Consider the following 21,460-nt stretch of genomic DNA (forward strand, 5'->3'; position numbering starts at 1 on the left):
AATATTAAATTAAAAAACAAGAATAACCATTATATCTTCACTATAATAATATATTTTTAAAGCCTATGTTTGCAAAAAAAAAAAAAACAAACAAAAAACAAAAAATACCACCTCAACATTTAGTGAGAAGAATGGTGCTGCTTTTACATTTTTGCAAAATTCTTTAATGTTGGGCTTAATAGAAGTCACCTGGATTCTTTTTTTTTTTTTTTTTTTTTTGTCTTTTTAGGGCCTCACCCGCAGCATATAGAGGTTCCCAGGCTAGGGGTTGAATTGGACCTGTAGCCACCAGCCCATGCCAGAGGCACAGCAATGCTGGATCCAAGCCACACCTGCGACCTACACCACAGCTCATGGCAATGCCAGATCCTTAGCCCACTGAGCAAGGCCAGGGATCAAACCTGCAACCTCATGGTTCCTAGATGGATTCATTTCTGCTGCCCCACGACGGGAACTCCTAGAAGTCACCTGGATTCGTATATGTGCTTCTGTTTCTACATTCAGTCTCCTTTCATGCAGTTGAAGTATATGAAGAACACCTGGCCTCACGCAAATATGTCACTGGAAAAGGGAGAAGTGTATTAATAGCCTTTTCAGATAATTGTGAATATTCTTTGATATTATACCAAAACTTGACAAGTTGTCATTTCTTAAAGGTTATTTATAACGAATCTGATACCATATCAACTTTTCGTATTCTGTTCCTTTAAAACCCATTGGTCTAGTGTGCATTTTGAATGGATCTTCTGCCTATGCATGTTTTTGTAACATCATGCATTAATCATTTGGAAAATATTGGTTCCTTAATTTATATATAACTTCCAATGTTAACACTTCTCATTATACAATATCAAAATATCATATTTATTAATATCAACACAAAATTAATCAGAAAGTCTGCTTGGAAACTTATCAAGCTCAAGGTGGTGGATGCAAGTTTTCCGAAATTACAGTTTTCACTTGAAAAGTCAAATTTCATCATCGTCACAACTATAGTCAGCTGTTTTCCTTGACATGACAGGTGTGGTTGGTTCATTTTTGAGAAAATATCCACCAGATACCCAAGTCTGAATAATTATAATTTGTTGATTTTGCTTTCAAATAAAAATGATGTTCCACGCAAAAGGTGGCATCAGCTCATAACTGAGTCACACAAGTGCTTTTTCTTGAGACGACCATCCTTGGACAAACAATTGAAGTGCTTTTACTATGTTTCTTCCCACCCTTGTCACTCAAGGATCGAGATGCAATATAACGAATAATTTATCTTGCTTCATCAAGAACATTCCTAAGTGAAACTGCCCTTTCTTTTGTGGATTTGTGTGAATGGTGGTGGTGGTGGAAGAATGAAAATGAAACATAAAGATTATTTCATGTACTGTTTCCCAAAGAGTTTTTCTCACTTGGTACTTTGGTCCACAAGATGCTGTAGAGCTGTGCTGTGCAATATGGTTGCCACTAGTCACATGTGGCTATTGAGCCCTTGAAGTCTTGCTAATCTGGATTTAGATGTGCTGTAAATGTAAAATATATACTGGATTTCAGTGTGTATGAAAAAAGAATGTAACATATCTCATTAACAATTTTCTAAAGATATTTTGTGTTGAAGTGTTAAGTTTTCATATATTGGGTTAAGTAAAATATATTATCAAAATTAATTTCACTTGATTCTTAATTTTTTAATGTGACTACTGGAAAAATTCTTAATTTTATATGTGAAAAAAATAAAACACATTTGGAAAATAATCAGTGCAATAGAAAACAACATTAAATGACCCCCACCACACACACAATTTTTTTTTCATATATGGCTCACGATGTATTTCTTTTGAACAGCACTGCTCTAGAGAAAAGATGTTTTGTGATGAAATTTATTTGGGAAAAGTTGGATACACCATTCTGCCTTGAAGATTTATTATGCATCTTGGCATATTGGAAGTACTGAGGAGTCCTGCCTCAAAAAACAACAACAACAAACTTTAAAAATTTTGGTTAACCCTACATTTCCCAAACATACTGTATTAACATTCTCTGGGACTAGCTATAGAAGGCTAGAACTTGCTGATTCCAGTTTGGGGAAAGTACTCTATTTTACTATTCTTCATTTTACTAATAAGAAAACCAAAGGCCAGAGTTTGTCAAATTATATAATTCAAAATTGTACGAATATCTCTTTAGGGAAAGTGTAAGAAAAAATATCTATACATATATTTCTTGGTAGAGTGACCACTTATTTTCAGCTTGGCAGAAGAGTGTAAGTTGATAATATAGTGGGGAAAATCTTAAATCTCCTTTTCTTTATTTTGGTTTCCTTAAAGATGGAAAGAACTTCTGGTTTTAGAGCTTAAATAAGTTCCTTTATGTTTTCCTGTGCCATAACCTAAGGACAAATTCTTAGCCTTTTAAAAGTATAGACTGGCAAAGATGGTGGATGCAAATGAAAACAAACAGAAGCCCCGCAAATTGTCCCCTCAGGAAATACAAATGTGCACACAACTTGAATAAGATTTCAGGGAGTAATGGACATTCTAAACCTATCCATGGATTGCAGGTTGAGTTCTTCACTTACAGTTCAGGGATAATATCTTTACAGATAGTAATCAATATTACTCTTGAGTTGTAATACCAAACTCCACCAATCCACAGATGTTTATTGGATGCCTGCTGTGTGTTTTGCACAAATCTACACTCTGAAGAATCCCATAGAGTCACTACTCACAAGGAACTCTAAATTTCTTGACTTAAACATATTTAAAAAATAAAAACTTTGGTAAGCAAGACTCATTTGACCTCACCTTGGAAATAGAATTAAGCTCCATGAAAGCTTAAATTAACAAACACCCAGTGTACTTGAAAGGTTAGTTTTCTAATGAGTGGTTAGAAAAACTATTATGTGCTACACTTTCAGGTTATCTCTAGGGAAGTAGACAGTATTGTATCTTCAAAATGTGTCTTGCCGTGATCAACACTTGTTCTGTCTACCCCTACTAGGGGTATCCGTACAGTCTGATTGTTTTTTAAGAAAAACATCAGAAAATGTTTGTTTTTTATCCAGGGGTTTTAGACTTTAGACTGATGTTTTATTTAATGGGACGATACTGGATTTCCATGTAGGCACAGTTACATGGTTTTATAGATCTAAAAGAGTATAGGTGAGCTGAAAGAGACAGGGACTGAGGACTGTTAACTAGAGAGCTGGAGCCCCAGATCGGATCCCTCTTTTCTTGCTGCCTCTCCTCTGAGTCGAGCTGCTTTACCCATCTTTCAGGAATGGCATGTATCCAGGAATAGGGCCCACACCCCAACCAAATTACTCTAGGCCATTGGCATGGCCTCAAAGGCCTTTATGGACTAATGCAAATCTGAATCCCCTTTTCTCCTTTACATATTCTCTCTATCCCTCTAGACTCACCACATGCCATTATTTCCAGGGTTTTTCTTGTGCCTGGAATTCTTCCTGATTTCCGCTTTATGCCACCTTTCAAAAAAATCTTATCTATTCTTTAAAGCCTAAATGTCACATTTGCCATGACATGATCTCTGCTTCCAGATGAGAATTCTTCATCTTTGGAACTCAGGAAACACTTAATCATATTTTCCTGTGACACTTTGCACAGACTGCCTTGTTTAAGAATTAGTTTTTATATATTTTATTGCACTGAAAGTCAGGTCCCTTGCACATTAGGTGTCCCTTAATTGCACTTGGAAGGATTTGAACTTCTTGGTGCTTCAGCAAACATTTGTTGAATAAATGTAAAACTCCAGAGAAAATAGGAGATGCTTAATATTAGCAATTAACATATGTTTGTACTTACATATAGGAATTGGCATCTTCCAGTGGGAAAACCTCATTTTGGAACTGGGATGAGGGTAGTGGAAGGGCAGTTAGGACAGTTAAGTGCTATGTGTCCCTTGCATGTCTGGCCATTCATAGTTTCAGAATTCTTGCACCCCCATCTATCACTGCCATTTCACAAGTGTCTTGGTTTTCATTTTATCCTACCTACCGCATAATACCATTGGCAATTGCAAATGAGGTAGAAATTCAGATGAGTTCATGTCTGGGTGTGATAATATAAAATACCAGACTCCTAAGGAATGAATTTTTTTTCCCTCTTACAGGCATGTAATGAATTCACTACACATGTGATGAACCTTCTCCGAGAGCAGAGTAGAACACGTCCCATTTCCCCAAAAGAGATTGAAAGAATGGTGGGCATCATCCATCGAAAATTTAGTTCCATTCAGATGCAGCTCAAACAAAGCACTTGTGAAGCAGTTATGATTCTAAGATCAAGGTTCCTTGATGCCAGGTATGTGAGCCTTTCTTTTCACTCCTTGTGTGTTATTTTCTGTAATATTGGCCAGTTGGTCTTTGATTCCTCTTGAATTTAGTTATAAGAGCTCTCCTCTGCAATGGGCAGATAATTCACCTCATGGTGCCTGCACCGTCAGGCCTTTTCTTGTCTGGGAGAGGCATGCCGTTGTCTCCTAGTCTGCTGACTCAGGAAATTAAGAGGATTTGTTGCTACTAATGTCTTAATGATACATAGCCTTTTAATTCTGAGGCTAAAACAAGTATTTTTAAGGACAACGTTCCGTATATAACTGCTTTAACATAGGTTTGTTTTCTAAGAATTTCTTTTTTTTTTTTTTCTTCACTTTTTAGAGCCACACCCACAGCATATGGAAGTTCCCAGACTAAGGGTCGAATCGGAGCTGCAGCTGCCGGCCTGTGCTACAGCAACGCGGTACCTGAGCTGCGTCTTTGACCTACATCACAGCTCACAGCAATGCCAGATCCTTAACCCACTGAGCGAGGTCAGGAATCAAACCCACCACCTCATGGATCCTAGTCAGGTTTGTTACCGCGAGCCACGATGGGAACTCCTGTTTTCTAAGAATTTCTTGATGTTACATTACTTGTGCCCATTAAAGGAGAATACTTGGAGATACTGATATTCCTAAGAAGGAAGTACTGTTTTAGGTACTAGAAAACCCCAAACTCTGTGTTCGCACCTCAAGTAAGAAATCCTACGAGTTTCTGCTCTGAGGATGCATATTTCCCTTTTATATGAAGCTTCTACCAAGTTTCACAGGAATTGGATAATAAATTGCATATGATGTGTTTGACCTACTGGGTGACCTAACAGAAGAACTGCTAAGTTCCTACTATACGCTGCTTTTACAGGGATGCCTCTTGAGTGTTGCTAAAGCGTGCAATCAATCTTTGGCTTTGAAATGGGGTTTCTATCTTGTTTCGCATTTTCTCCCTTGGAATCTCACAGAGGTGATAATTATTGTCCAGATTTTACAAATTTAAAGAAAACAACTAAGTTAGCATCTCAACTGGAGAATAAGATATGTGGAACAGTCTTCATGCCAAAGCTCTTTCATAAAGCCAAGTAAGGAAACATATGCCACCTAATTATACTCACATTCTCCTGGTTAAGCAAAGCCCTGTATCACTTTTGGTTCCTTCTTCTTCCATACTGAATTGATCACTAGAACTCACTAGTGCTTTGTTTCAGCATTTCTTGTAATAGCTCCTTCTGTCCATCTAGACCTGGCACTGCTCAGTTCATGTTCATCCTTTTGCACTTGGCCTAGCACAGTACCCTCCCACTACCCTCCCTGTCTCCAGTTTTACTCTTCCTCCTTACTTAAAAACCACTGTAGCTATTCATTTTTGGTTAACTCACATGCACACTACTTAACCTGGCATTTGTCTTTTTTTTTTTTTTTTTTTTTGTCTTTGTAGGGCTGTACCGGCGGCATATGGTGCTTCCCAGGCTAGGGGTCTAAATGGAGCTGTAGCTGCCAGCCTACGCCAGAGCCACAGCAACACGGGATCTGAGCCGCGTCTGCAACCTCCACCACAGCTCACGGCAACCCCAGATCCTTAACCCAATGATCAAGGCCAGCGATCGAACCCGAAACCTCATGGTTCCTAGTCGGATTTGTTACCACTGCACCATGACGGGAACTGCTAACCTGGCATTTGAGGCCAAACCTGTCCCTGCCTGAGTTACTTTTTGTGGTTGTTGTTAAGAGTTATTTTATATTTTTCCTATTTAAAAAATACCAGGTTCAGCATAAAAAATTTGGAAAATATATAGAAGAATGAAGAATAAAAGACAACCACATTTTTACTACCCAGTGGGGAAAAAAAATTAATATAAACGTTTTAGTGTATTTCCTTCTGGTTTGTACTTTAAAAAAAAAGTTCTTGTGATGGTACAATATGCATAATTTGGTCTGCTTTTTAAAAAATTTACCATAAATACTTTTTATATAGTATAAACTCTTTTTTTTTTCTTTTTTTTAGTATAAACTCATTTTATTTTTTAAGCTATTTTCTTTCATGGCTTATTTTCCTCCTCCAGTCACATCTTATTTTGTATTTATTTTTATTTTTGGTCCCACTCACAGCATGTGGAAATTTCCAGACCAGGGATCAAACCCACATCCTCATGGATCCTAGTTGGGTTCGTTTCACTGAGCCATGCTGGGAACGCCTAAACTCTTATTTTAAATGTTAATTGTTGAAGTCAACCAAATGGATATATGATAAATAAATAAATTAGCCATTTCTTCATTTTGAGCATTAAAGTTGTCCCTTTTAATTTCCTTTATAACCCTTCCTTCCTGCCTTTCTTTTTTCCTTCCTTTCTTCCTTCCTCCTTCCTTCTTTCTTTCTACAAATATTTATTTGTGCTGAAGATATAAAAGTAAGCAAGATAGATAACACATTCACCCCAATTGAATTTACATTCTACTTGGGGAAACAGACAATAAACAAATATGCTGTGGTATTCCCTTCAATAATGTAATGACATATGATAGAATGGTAAGTGCTATGAAGAGAAATAAAAGCAAGGTAAAGGGAGAGAAATGATGGAGAGAGGGTCCCATTTGAGGTAGATGTTATTGGAACTAGTGTTTCAGTGAAAATCTATGCATTCAGTGTTTTTAGTCTTTAGGATTATTTCCTAAGGGATTAATTATCAGAAATGGCATTATTAGTTCAAAATGTGAACATTTAGGAGTTCCTGTTGTGGCTCAGAGGGTTAAGAACCCCACTAGTATCCATGAGAATGTGGGTTCAATCCCCGGCCTCACTACAAGCTGCCGCTTAGGTTGCAGATGCGGCTCAGATCTGGCATTGCTGGTGTAGGCCAGCAGCTACAGCTCCTATTTCATCCCTAGACTGGGAACTTCCGTATGCTGCAGGTGTGGCCCTAAAAAAAAGAAAAAAAAATGTGAACATTTTTAGTGCTCCTAATATATCACTGAATTGTTCTTTCCTGTGTGTAATCCCAAATGAGATACCTCTTGGTCTTACCTGTTTCCTCTGACCAGAATTCTTTGTTTTCCTCTGCCTAACCACCTCCTATCCCACCACCTCTCAGCCTCCACCCCCAGCCTTCCACGGCGAATCCTGTTCTCCCAGTGCTTCCCTCAACTTGGTCACCAGTAATGAGTTGTTATCTGTGAGGGTGCGTGGCACGGAGCCTGGAACTGAGCTGGTACTCATGTTTGCTGATTTAGCGAGCCCTCACTCTTCTTTCCAGGCCTGGCCTACCTGCTTCCTTTTTAGGAAACCCACTGGTCCTTCACTCTTTTGAACACTGATTCTCTGTTTATACAATTCTCCTGACCAAACTTCATTCCCATTGCCTTTATTGTAGCTTTTCAGGGTCATTTCTTCTCTTCCTAAGTCAGGTGCCACTGAAAGCAACTGTCCAGTCTTAGATGTTTACATCCCCCCACAGTTCCAGCAAGTGTCTTCCACATAATAGGCTGCAAAAAATATTATATTGGCTAACCAGGTGCATGCATATTTCCATTTTATACCCACAGCATATGCAGATTCCCAGGCTAGGGGTCTAATTGGAGCTGTCGCTGCTGGCCTACACCAGAGCCACAGCAGCGCCAGATCTGAGCCACGCCTGCGACCTACACCACAGCTCACGGCAACGCTGGATCCTTAACCCACTGAATTAGGCCAGGGATCGAACCCACAACCTCATGGTTCCTAGTCAGATTCGTTTCCTCTGCGCCATGACGGAACTCCCATTTTATACTTTTAGTAGTTCCAAGAGTTAAGGAAGTAGCATCAGAAAACAAAAATATTAAATTGTCAAGTATGAGCATTTTAATAAAAAGTAGTATGTAATAAAGATATTCAAAAGTACTTTCTTCAGAAAGGAATCTTGCCTAACACAATTGCTATCCTTATTTCCGCCCATACTCTCCCATTCTTGTCAACATGCATGCTCACTTTTTTTACATAACTGCATTCATAATGTATACACCTGAATGATTTATTTTTCCTCCAAGAAGAGAAAGTAAGTTAACAAGCCAGAGTGAGCAGAGCCAGGATGAGAAGGTGGCAGAGCTTGGAGCAGAGTCCCTTCTCCCGCAGAGGTTGCCGTTAGTAACGTTGTGATGCTGATGGGACAGCCCTGGGACTGATGCACCAGTGCACACTGGCCTGAGGCATAGCCATTTAGAGTGTAGTGAACCCTGAGGAAGTTAAACTTAGGGGAAATGCTTAATGGGCGTTTTCTACAGAATGTTTTTCTAAAAAATAAATGAAGTATAAGACTGAGTTCTCTTATGCCTTCAAGTGAATGCAAATACTGAGCTTTGATTCCATCTATTCTTGTGGTGCCTCTTACTTAGCAAGCCCTCTGCACTGAGAAGGCAAGGTTTTTCCGCTCTAGGCAAACATGCTTATTCAGATATATGATTCCCTTGCTCACTCTGGCTTTTTGTAAAGCCATACTCACATTTTCTTGGTAATTGGACAAGCTGCAGCCTGTACCAGTGCAAAACATTTAGGAATAAATTTGTGTAGGTCCCTCTCTCCTATAGTAGAAGTGCTATAGTTTGGATGCAGCCAGACTGTCTGGGGTGAGGTGTTCTGTTCTGCCCATAAATTTGTTCTCCGAGGTTTTTTGATGTTTGCTAAAACCACTCCTAGGTAAAGTCAGTACCTAAGCCAAATTTATTTTTGCTTTGCTGCTCATTCCTCCTTTTGTAACTTCTTGTTTTCCAAAGAAATGCCTTTGTGTGATCTGCTCCACTGGACCCAGTCTTGCTGCTGGATTCCATGTTTTAGACTGACTCACAAAATCATATACTTACATATGATGGAACTGAGAGGAGTGGCTGGGTAAAGGGCAGTGATGCTTAGAGCAGATGGGTGTATAGCTGAGTGGAGCGTCACCACTGAGCTTTAGCCTGTGACTGCTTCTGAGATCAGCCTGGTGTGGCTGATCTTCCAATTTTTCATAAGAAGCCAGAAACTTAGATTTTTATGAGCAGGTCATTATTGCATTATATCAACAAATATCTGGGGGCCAAGTAGTTATCTGTAGGTTTGGCAGTTTCGGTTGTCTGTTCAAGACCTTTTCCACGCTGCTCACCCACCTACCCAGTCATCAGAGTGTGCCTCTTCAAAGTGCCCCGGCTCAGGGCTTTGTGTTTTTCTCAAGCTATGCATGACTCCTGCAAAAATGCTGATTGCTGTTCTTGGTTGTCCTTCTCTTTTCTTCTGGCTTCCCTCAGACCACCTCTCTCTTCAATTCATCATAAAATTGTTCACTTTATTTTTGATTTTTTGTTTTGTCTTTTTTGTTTGTTTGTTTTTTAGGGTCACACCTGTAGCATATGGAAGTTCCTAGGCTAGGGGTCAAATTGGAGCTGCAGCTGCCAGCCTACGCCACAGCAACAGCAGTGTGGGATCCAAGCTGCCTCTAGCGACCTACACCACAGCTCACAGCAATGCCAGAGCCTTAACCCACTGAGTGAGACCAGGGATTGAACCTGCATCCTCATGGATATTAGTTGGGTTCATAACCTGCTGAGCCACAACAGGAACTCCCAAATTCTGTTGATTTTAATCTTCAAATAGACTCTCTTCTTCATCCTTCAGGAAACAATGGCTGAACCTTCTAAAAATTTTTTGAAATTAAGAAATTTCAGGGCTCATGACTTGAGATGTTTTGATCAGACCTAGATTTCTTGCTCCCTTGACTCTCCCTTAATGTTGAAACATAGATCACATACTTAACTTGCCGTGTTAGTGACATTGTTTTAACTACAAAAATCTCATAGGGTATACATATTTACAGCTGCCAACTGACACTGTGTTTCCTGAGTATGGACTATCACAATTAATAAGATCATTAAGATTATTTGCAAGACAATATGAAGAAAATTATTTGGGGAAAATATTTTCCAGTTACTGGAAAATCCAATTTAAAGTGAAATCTGACAAATCCTGATTTTCAGGCTGTCATTCTTTAAAACCTTAATAATAAAATGCAAATATAGATGACATTTTTGCTACTTGAAATAAATTGTTAATAGATACTTGATCTTCTGACATTCTGCCATCCTTTCCCAAACAAAGAATTTATCCTCCCTGACTCTTTCTCTGGTGAGTTCAGGCAGTTGCTTAAGCAAAAAATCAAGAAATCTTTAATGTGTTTTTTTCTTTACCTCCTTCTCTTTCTTCCCCACCCACTCTCCTCAGCCAGTTTCTTTTTAAGTCCTATTGCTTTTACCTTTTTTTTTGGCCACGCCATGCAGCTAAATCCTAATCATCAGACCATCAGGGAACTCCCTGCTCTTAGCTTTCATACAGACCTTGAATCTTTTCATTTCCATTACTCTCCATCTATGCCAAGTAACTGTCATCTCTCGATTTGACCGTTGCAGTTATCTCCTTAAATATCTCTAAATTTTCTTTCATGCCCTCCTCCAGCTATAACCAGTAGTCAGAATAATCTTTTTAAAATGTAAAACTTAAAACCTTTAATAGCTTCCTATTGCGCTTAAAATAAAATCAAAATGTCTGTATGGGGTCCACTAAACCTGTGTAATCTGCCTCCTGTCCATCCTTCTAGAGACATCTCATGTATGCCCTGATTTTTACTGCACTCCAGTCTCCTCTACCTTTTGGACTTTTCAGGCTTTTTTCCTGTTTGAAGACCACTTCCTCTGCTCCTTCCTCTTCCTCTTCCTTCTACTCTTTGTCTAAGTTGTCCACATTCTCCAGGTCTCAGATTAAAAGTCACTCCTTCAAGAAAACCTTTCCTGACTCCATAATCTATGTTAGGTTTCCTTCTTAGACACTTTCCTTATACCTTATACTTCTCCTTCATGATACTTGGTCTGGTCACATAATTTATAATTACTTGTTTCTGTGATGCTTATTGAATGTCCTTCTTTCTCCTTTCTACTCTTTCTTAATCCTGCACTCCTCCCCATCCTCCCGGGGAAGCTCCCTGGTAGACCTTACCTGTTTTGTTCTAACTGGACCCTCTTTGAGTACTTAAAACACATTAGATCCTCAGTAAGTATTTGTTGAATAAATTAAAGAACAAAGGTAATTATGCTTTATATTCTAGGATTTTCCTCAGCGATCCTATGTCTTAACATGAGTTGGATAGTGCTTCGGAGGATGCCAGGAACATAATTTACAATATCATGGTGATAAATTCAACCATAAGAATGTTTAAAGAGAGAAATCTAACTTTTTTGTGTGATCCAAATTAATACACCCCTCTTTGGTTAACTACAGTTTTCCTTTCGGTTCTTTCATAGACGAAAAAGGCGTAACTTCAGTAAACAGGCCACAGAAATCTTGAATGAATATTTTTACTCACACCTCAGTAACCCCTACCCCAGTGAAGAAGCCAAAGAGGAGCTGGCCAAGAAATGCAGCATCACAGTGTCACAGGTGAGAGGACTCCATGGGTCTGCTTGTTTCCCATTGATAATAGGAATCCAATTGCCTCCTTAGGGCCTTCTTATCAAATTTCATACCCCAATGTTTCATTGTCGAAGAAGATATAAAGAAAGCATAGATCTTTCCACATTTTTATGCAAGCTTTTAAAGCTTGAGTTCTTTTAATCCTAAGTGGCAAGGAATCAAGATAATCACCTGCTACCCTGGTGCAAATCTTCTATAGAAAGAACATAAACATGCCACAGGGAGAGACATAGTTTACACTTAAGTGACTCTTCAGTAAACGGCATGTAGTCCTGCCTTCCCGATTTAGGTGACTGGTCTAAGCTTCTGCCAGTGAGAAACCAATTGATTTTTTGCCCAAAGGAAATGTGATACAGCCCTATGGTGAAGGCTTTGAGGAATTCACTAAGTCCTGTTTCGATAACCATGCTGTAATATTTGGGTTCCCCAGGATTTCTTTGCCTTCTTGTTACCCATTAAACAGAAGAATTAAGTTCATGCCTATTACTGCTAAAATCTTTTTGTTTTAAATGTCTGTTTGTAGTAAATGGTGGCCCTGAAATTAGCCGTCATCTTCTAGCAAAAATACGTTTAGTTTTAGGTAGATAGACTGGTATTTTAGATGGAGGGTTGGAGACAAGTAAATAAACAAGCAACCGTACCTCCATAAAAAAAATAAGTATATCTTACGGGCACTAGCTCTAAAATACAGTCTTATTTAAATACTCGCATTGTTGCTTATTGATTGTCATTTGAATAACTTTTCTTTGTAGCATGCAAATGTGATAGTTTCCCACCAGTTCTTGCAGTGTCACTTAAGGAAAAGCTGACCCTCGGCAGAGTTTCATCGGTCCCTAGAGGTCACATGACACAAATTTTGAAGTAGCCTCTAAATACATACATCTGAAGTTCAGCATTCTAAAGATCCTCTTCACATTCAGTGAAAGTTTCATATCAGTATTTTAATTATTGTTATCTGAAGGAATCTGATCTAGGTTTAAGATGATTTCCAGCTCTTACTTTGGCATTACTTTCTGTAGAACCTCTAGAGCAACTTAGATTTGTAACTGAGATTTCTTGTAAGAGTTCTTGTCATTCTCTTATGATATAGTGGCACGTCTTGATTCCTTTTGCTCAGTTTGGAATGAAATATAGTTGATTTGGGCTACCGGCTTATGAAGACATATACTATATAAAGAAAGCATCACTACAACAAGGACCTACTATATACCACTGGGAACTATATGCAGCATCTTGTAGTAACCTCTAATGCGAAAGAATCTGAAAAACATGCCTGCACACACACACATAGCTGAATCACTTTGCTGTCACCTGAAACTAACACAATTGTAAATTGTAAAACAAACAAACAAACAAACCAGGAGATGCTATTGTGGCTCAGTGGTTAATGAACCCAACTGTTATCCATGAGGTCGGGATTCAATCCCTGGCCTCGCTCAGTGGGTTAAGGATCCGGCAGCTGCCGTGAGTTGCGCTGTAGGTCACAGACACAGCTCAGCTCTGGTGTTGCTGTGGCTGTGGTGTAGGCCAGCAGTTACAGCTCTAATTGGACCCCTAGCCTGGGAACCTCCATATGCTGCAAGTGCAGCCCTAAAAAGCAAAAAAAAAAAAAAAAAAGAAATATATATATATTTTCTCTTCAAGTGAGTGTTTTCGGGTGTATTTCTCCCTGAACATTAGTGAAAGGATTGGGCTTGTGTGGAATGCCAGCTCATGATCCCAAGTCTAGTCTTCCCCTCTCACAACAGCTATTTGACTTAGGATTCAAATGTTTGTCCAGCTTTAATTAAGGTGTTTCATGCTTCTGCTTCTTTTCTTGCTTTTCTTTTTACTTCGGTAACATATTTGCCATTGGAGAGTAACACAGATTGTATACATTTGTTGAAAACCCATTAGGGGTCCTAGTTTTTCATCACTCATACCAGCATCTTGTGTGTGTAAGAAGAAAGAAGAAAACTTTCCTTCTGACTATTCTGAGCTAAGGAGGTTTTGCTGTACTTCTAAAATAGGCCAATTTTAAAATAAACCAATTTTTTAAAATAGTAGTTACTTATTGCATTAATTTCACTTGTTTTCTATAGAAAAATAGCTTTGTTAGGTTTTGGAAATGTTTTTAGTAATGTTCGAGGTAGAAATAATATAGACACAGATATTTTGATCCGCCTAAAAAGCAGACTTTCTGACCTTATTTCTCTCAGATCAGCCTTTCAAATGGAGAATTTCAGCAATCAGTATAAGATCCATTGTAAGTTGTGACAATTTCCTCTTTACCTTTTTAGTGCTTAAAAAAGTTAATTTCCTCTCAGCCATTCTCTTTCCCCACATCTCTGATGTGGAAACAATGTTATCATTTTTAACTGTTAAAGACATCAGTTGCTAGCCTTTTAAATTAGTATTCTTTTGTTTAAATTGTTTAGAAGTGAAGAGCAGAGATCCAGACCTGACAGGTTAACTACTTTCCAAAGAGAAAAACAGGTTTAAAATATACATCATACTGAAATATAACTAAACTTAGAATCCAGAAGTGTTCATATACAAAGCTAACTTTAAAATATTGAAACCCACTAAAAACAGGCAACAATAACAACACTGTTGTTGCTAGATTTAAAGTATATGAAATTGACTTATTCTTTATTGCTTGAAATACCTAAAATACGGCTGAAAATACTTAATAATTAGGAGTGAGTTAAGGAATTTCAGAAGAAAATGTAAGGAAATATCTTTAGTACTTTGAAAATAAGAAAAAATTCTTAAAAAGCACATAAAATGTGTAAGCAAAAAAGGAAAAGGTTGATAAATTCAGTGGTAAGATGTTTGTCAGAGTACTTAATAAAACTGTGAAGCATCAACATGATACAACCCTTTTAGCAAAGATTGAATCAAGTAGGAATTATCAATAGATATTAAATCTAGGCAGAAATTTTTATGAAGAACATGGTCTTAAAGTATCTCTCCATAGGCCCTTCCTTTATTAGTTATAAGGGATTTGTTTGTTTGTTTGTTTGTTTGTTTGTTTTGGAAAGGCACCTATAGAGTGGAAAAATGGAATAAAACCTTGACCCGGTGATTAGAATCAACATCACCAAAGAGGGACAAATGAACATTGTGTATAGTATTTCGTCCTAGAATGTCTTCTGAATCTAATCAGTAGAAAACATCAGAAAAACCCGAAATGAGGAATGTTCTATTAGAGAAAAAAAATATGAGGAAGGAGTAATATTCTCTAAAAATGACAAAGAAAGGCCATGAAAATGTCCTAGGTTACAAGAGGCTAAAGAGACATCACATGTAAATGCAGTGCTTGACTCTAGATTGGATCCTCTACTGGAGGGAAAAAATGCCATAAAGGAATTTATTGGCTTAAATTTTATAAAGTAAATTGTAATTTGTAATTGTACCATGGTTGTGTAGAGAGTATCTCTAGTCTTAGGAAATACACCCTGACTTACTTAAGGGTGAAAGGCCATGATGTATATAATTTACCTTCAAGTGGTTCAGGGGGAAGAAAGTGTGTGTGTGTGTGTGTGTGTGTGTGTGTGTAAACACATACACACATGTATATATACACACACACAGAGTGAGAGAAAATGTGCAAACTTGAGTGCACAAAAATGATAAAACAAATGGGGCAAAATGTTATTAACAGGTGAATCTGGGTAAAGGATATACATAGATGTTCTTTTTTTTAATTACTCAATGAATTTTATTACATTTATAGTTGTACAACAGTTATCACAACTCAATTTTATAGCATTCCCATCCCAAACCCCCAGCCCATTCCCTCCCCCACCTCCCAACCTGTCTCCTTTGGAAACCATACGTTTTTCAAAGTCTGTGAGTCATTATTTGTTATGCAAAGAAGTTCATTGCATAACTTATTTTTAGATTCCACATATAAGTGATAGCATATGATGTTGGTATCTCACTGGCTGACTTCACTTAGCATGATAATTTCTAGGTCTATCCATGTTGCTGCAAGTGCCATTATTTCTTTCCTTTTAATGACTGAGTAATATTCCATTTTGTGTATGTACTACATCTTCTTTACATGGATAAAGAAGACATTTAGGTTGTTTCCATAAATGGAATTATGGTTATTGCATATAGTGCTGCAATGAACATTGGAGTACATGTATCTTTTCAAGTCATGGTTTTCTCTGGATAGATGCCCAGGAGTGGAGTACATAGATGTTCTTTATATGATTTTTTTTTTTTTTTTTTTTGTCTTTTTAGGGCCATAGCCGCAGCATATGGAAATTCACAGGATAGGGGTCAAATCAGAGCTGTTAGTTGCTGGCCCACGCCATAGGCACAGCAATGCCAGATCCAAGCTGCATCTGCAACCTATACCACAACTTACAGCAATACCAGATCCTTAACCCACTGAGCAAGGCTAGGCCTTGACCCTGTGTCCTCATGAATACCAGTCAGATTCGTTTCCACTAAGCCATGACGGGAACTCCTGCACAGCTTTCGATCCATTATTTTATCTCTAGATGAAATTGCCTTAGAAACCTCTTGTCTGTATATCAGGAGACGCATGTAAGAGCATTTGTAGTAATGTTTGAAATGGCAAAAGAACTTGAAATAAGCTGCTTGTCCATTGACTGGGGAAGTGGATAAATCCATTATGGTAGAATCCTACAATAGATGTCAAAATAGCAGTGAAAAAGGAATGATCTACAGTATATACATCAATTTGAGTGAATTTTAGAAACATGCTATTAAGTAAAAAATGCAAATTTCAGAATATGTATAATATGATATCATTTTTATAAAGTTCAGAACCAAGCAAACAGCATATTGTTTAGGGGACACATATATATGGTTAAATACAAAAGAAGAAAGGGGATGATAAAAAATATTCAGTTAATTTGAATGGGATTAGAAAGGGATATTCAAGGAGTTTTAGTGGTATTGTTGGTAGTATATTTATTGAGTGGTAGATTTACAAAGGTCCATTTAATTTTTATGCATTATAAACCTACATATATAAGCCTAGGAGATCTTATGTGAGTTATTAAATCTAATAACAGAGTTTTTAAAAGAATATTTCCATTCATTTGTTAACAGAAAATTTATTGTAATAGCCAAGTTAGAGACAAGGAATGGGTAAATAAAAGTGGTTTATTTACATTTATTTGGGATATTATATAGAAATGAGAATGAATGAATTAGACTATATGTAACTACATAATGCTAAGTGAAAGAAGTCGGGCATTTAGCGTATAGCAAAAATAGGCAAAATTAATCTTAACGTTAGAAGTCAGGATAGTAGTTACCCTTGAGAGAGTAGTGATTGGAAAGGGGTATGTTTCTCAGTCTAAATGATCGTTTCGTGGGTGTGTTCACTTTTTGAAAATTGATCAAGCACGGTACTTGTGATGTGTGCCCCTTTTTTGGTTTGTATCTTTTTCACTTGACTAAAAAGTTACTTCAGCAACAACAACAAACTTGCCCTTATGGAGCTTAGATGTTCCTGGGAGGATATAATCAGATAAAATAAGTAAATGAACAGATAAATAAGAAAGGGATAGGCATTATGGAGAGAAATAGAGGAGGGGAGAAAAACAGGGGTAAAGGCTATAATCTCTAATAGGATGGTAAAGAAAACCCCCTCCTGAGAAGAGGTCTTTTGGTAGAGATTGAAGGGGATGAATGACCAACCCCTGTGGCTAATTGGTGAAGAGCATTCCAGGCAGAGGGAACAGTAAATACAAAGGCCCTGAGGTAAAAGTCACCTGAGCAAGTGGGGGAAGTAGCAGGAGAAGTCAAAGAGACTGTGAGGTCCAAATGGTTACAGGGGCCTTATAGACCATGGTAGTCACTTGGCCTTTTACCCTAAGCAAGGTGGAAAACTGAGAAGTGATATAATCTGACCTAAATTTTCTTTTTTTTTTTTTTTTTTTTGCTTTTTAGGGCCACACCTGCAGCATATGGAAGTTCCCAGACTAGGGGTCGAATCGGAGCTGTAGCTGCCAGGCTATACCACAGCCAAGGCTATACCACAGCCACAGCAACGCAGGATCCAAGCTGTCTCTGCAACCTACACTACAGCTCACGGCAATGCCGGATCTGTAACCCACTGAGCGAGGTCAGGGATTGAACCCACAACCTCATGGTTACTAGTCAGATTTGTTTCCACTGTGCCACAACAGGAACTCCTGACTTAAGTTTTAATAGGATCACCTTATCATCTGAATTGACAGTAGACCATGGGCGGCAAGGGGAAGCAGAGGCACCAGTTATGACACCACTGCAATAATCCAGGCAGAAGATGATGGTGGCTTGGACCAGGATGACAGTAGTAGAGGCCATGAGAGGTGGCTGCATTCCAGATAATTATGAAGGTACAGCTGAGAGAGTTTACTGATAGATTAGATGTAGGATGACTCTTAACATTTTTGACCTGAGCAGAGTATGCAGTTGTCATTAAGTGTGTTGGGAGAGGATTTGGGATGAACAGGTTTTGGGGAGAAGATCAGGAGTTTGGTTTTGGACAAATTAAGTTAGTGTATTCTATAGGATTTTCTTAGGTTCACTATATAATATATAAATAGGAACAGATAAATAAACATTTTACAATTTATTTTAGTCCTATGTTAGTTTGTGCTAATATACTATAAATATAAATAACGTAGAATTGCAGACTGAACTCAGAATTTGATATCTCTGATTTCTTAAGGGTTAATGTGATTTATTTAGTAAGCTGGAGTTCCCCTATTACATAAAACCCTGAAAATTCACCAAAAAAAAAGAAATTATTTCATATGTGAAAAGCACTGAGAATCATACTTAAATTGCCACATATTCTTAATCAATGGGGCAGATATTAATATGCTTTTACTTTCTGGAATAGTGCTAACTTGCATTGATTATTCAAGTTAATAAGTCACAAAAAACTCCATTGTTCTCCTAATTCCAATTTTGAATTTAAATAACTCTGGCCATACTTTCTGTGCTAGGTATTTTTAGGATGAAAAAATGTTAAAGATGGTTTTCATTGCTACTGCAACTGAAGTATACTGTAAAGAAAAGATTGATTTTCTTTTTTAGCGGACGAGAGCCTGAAATGGTGGAATGGTTAATTGGCAGAATTAACATTCATCCGTTCATTCATTCATACATTCATTCAACTTATCTTAGGGCTTTTTAAAAAAATTTTTATTATACTTGATTTACAGTGTTCTGTCAATTTCTGCTGTACAGCAAAGTGACCCATTTACATGTATTCATACATTCGTTTTCTCACATTTTCCTCCATCATGTTCCATCACAAGTGACTGGATACAATTCCTATGCTACCCAGGAGGATCTCATTGCTTATACACTCCAAAATGCAATTGTTTGCATCTACCAACCCCAAACTCAGTCCATCCCCCTCCTTCCCCCTCCTTCCCCCTCCTTCCCCCTCCCCCTTGGCAACCACAAGTCTGTTCTCCATGTCCATGGATTTGTTTTTTTTTTTTCTGGAGATAGGTTCGTTTGTGCCATGTATTAGATTGCAGATACAAGTGATAATGTGGTATTTGTCTTTCTCTTTCTGACTTATTTCACTTAGTATGAGAATCTCTAGTTCCATCCATTTTGCTGCAAATGGCATTATTTTGTGTGTGTGTTTTTTTTTTTTTTTGGCTGAGTAGTATTCCATTGTGTATATGTACCACATCTTCTTAATCCATTCATCTGTCAATGGAAATTTAGGTCGTTTCCATGTCTTGGCTATTATGAATAGTGCTGCAGTGAATTAGGAGTGCATGTATCTTTTTCAATGAAAGTTTCCAGATAGATGCCCAGGAGTGGGACTAATGGGTCACATGATAGTTCTATATTTAGTTTTCTGAGGTACTGCCATACTGTTTCCCATAGTGGTTGTACCAATTTACATTCCCACCAGCAGTGCAGGAGGGTTCCCTTTTCTCCACATCCTCTCCAGAATTTGTTATTTGTAGACTTATTAATGATAGCCATTCTGACCAGTGTGAGGTGGTACCTCATTGTAGTTTTGATTTGCATTTCTCTGATAATTAGTGATGTTGAGCATTTTATCATGTGCCTGTTGGCCGTCCATATGTCTTTGGAGAAATGTCTACCCAAGTTTTCTGCCCATTTTTCAATTGGGTTTGTTTTTTGCTGTTGAGTTGTACGAGTTGTTTGTATATTTTGGAGATTAAGCCCTTGTTGGTTGCATTATTTGCAACTCTTTTCTCCCGTTCAATAGGTTGTATTTTGGGTTTTTTTTTATGGTTTCCTTGGATGTGCAAAAGCTTGTAAGTTTGATTAGGTCCCATTCTTAGGGCTTTTAAAGGAGTGCATAAGACCCATTTTTAGGGTCTTCCCACTGTGGTGCAGCGAATCCAGTGTTTTCTCTGCAGTGGCTCCAGTGGCTACTGAGGCACTGGTTCCATCCCTGGCCCAGCCCAGTGGGTTAAGGATCCAGCATTGCTGCAGCTGTGGTGTAGGATGCATCTGCTGCTCAGAGTTGATCCCTGGCTGGGAACTTCTATATTTTTTGGCAGGTACAGAAAAAAAAAAAAAAAAAAAAACCACTTCTATAACTGTCTAGTGTGGAAAAAATTACCTAACCTTTACAGATGAAGACACTGATGTTCAGAGAAATTAGGTAATTTGACAAGAGTCACAGTCTTCATGAGTGGGAGAGCTTGAAGTTCTTACATAGAGGTTCTTGATAAAAAGGAAGAAAATGGATTTTTACTTTTTTTCCTGCAAGAGGCAGTGTGATTCCTCTATCCCTGAGGTCCTGGCTCAAAGTCCTGGTTTGTAAGGCACAGGCTGGGCTTATATCACTAGGGCTGCATCATTTCCCCCCAAGCTACTTTAGAGACTCCAGGCTAGTTAGTAGTCTGAGGTCTCCTTACTCATTAAACTACTTATTCCAAAGCAGTGAATATTCAGTAAGCTAATTAAAATTTGTAAGTAAGATTTCCTTATTAAAAAAATCTATTAAAATAAGAAGAAGCCCGTTAAAATAATAATTAGAGCAAGAAAAAAAAAAGATGGCTATCAAATTACAGTATCCTTTTCAGCTATCCATAAAAGCCTTTTCAGTTACTTTGGCAGTAGGCAGAAGGCAGAAGTGGATTTCTACTGTAAGTATGCAATTGGTGAACTGGAGACAAGTTGAAGGAAAATGGCAGCTATTTGTTAAAGTGGTTCTTTCACACCGTCTTAAAAGAAGGCTGCAGACCCTCTGTTCTATAAAGTCTCTGAGTGTGTGTCCTAGTGGAGATGCGACAGTCATTAAACAGTGTGCAAAGAACAAAGGAGCAGGTTGTAAAAAAGATGAGAGCTCTGAGGATCTGATGTAACACTGAGTACAGATAAGACGTATCTGCAAGATTTAGAGAAAACAGGGGAAACCTCTGATTTTTTGTTGTTGTCTTTCTCTACAAAAATGATTAGCATGGCGCCTAAAGCTTGCTCCGGGGATGTCAGGTATTATATTTCTTTTAGGGAATCTTTTCTGAGGAAGTCTCTAATACTCGTTTGATATGATACCCAACTAAGGATAAAGAGACTATATCCAGCTTGGATGTAGCACTTTTTTGAGTTTTCCTATCAAAAAGAAGCCATCATCAGAATCACGGTCCCTCTGATTTTTGTCCCTTTCACTTCCTTGTCTCTTCTTTCCCTTTGAGTATTCCTGTCAGC

General features: G+C 38.0%; 1 protein-coding gene across 3 annotated transcripts in view; it reads left to right on the forward strand.

Annotated features, from left to right (window-relative positions):
* The window catches only part of PBX3 (PBX homeobox 3), a 227,336-nt gene that overhangs the window by 180,185 nt on the left and 25,691 nt on the right, over positions 1-21,460 (forward strand). For all 3 annotated transcript variants that reach the window (XM_021068936.1, XM_021068947.1, XM_021068926.1), the window contains exons 4-5: positions 4,123-4,313; positions 11,620-11,755. In XM_021068936.1, the coding sequence (XP_020924595.1) occupies positions 4,123-4,313; positions 11,620-11,755 (327 nt within the window). The remainder of the gene's footprint in view (positions 1-4,122; positions 4,314-11,619; positions 11,756-21,460) is intronic.

The sequence above is a fragment of the Sus scrofa genome, chromosome 1 (assembly GCF_000003025.6).
Source record: "Sus scrofa isolate TJ Tabasco breed Duroc chromosome 1, Sscrofa11.1, whole genome shotgun sequence".
In the NCBI taxonomy this organism is placed as follows: Eukaryota; Metazoa; Chordata; class Mammalia; order Artiodactyla; family Suidae; genus Sus; species Sus scrofa.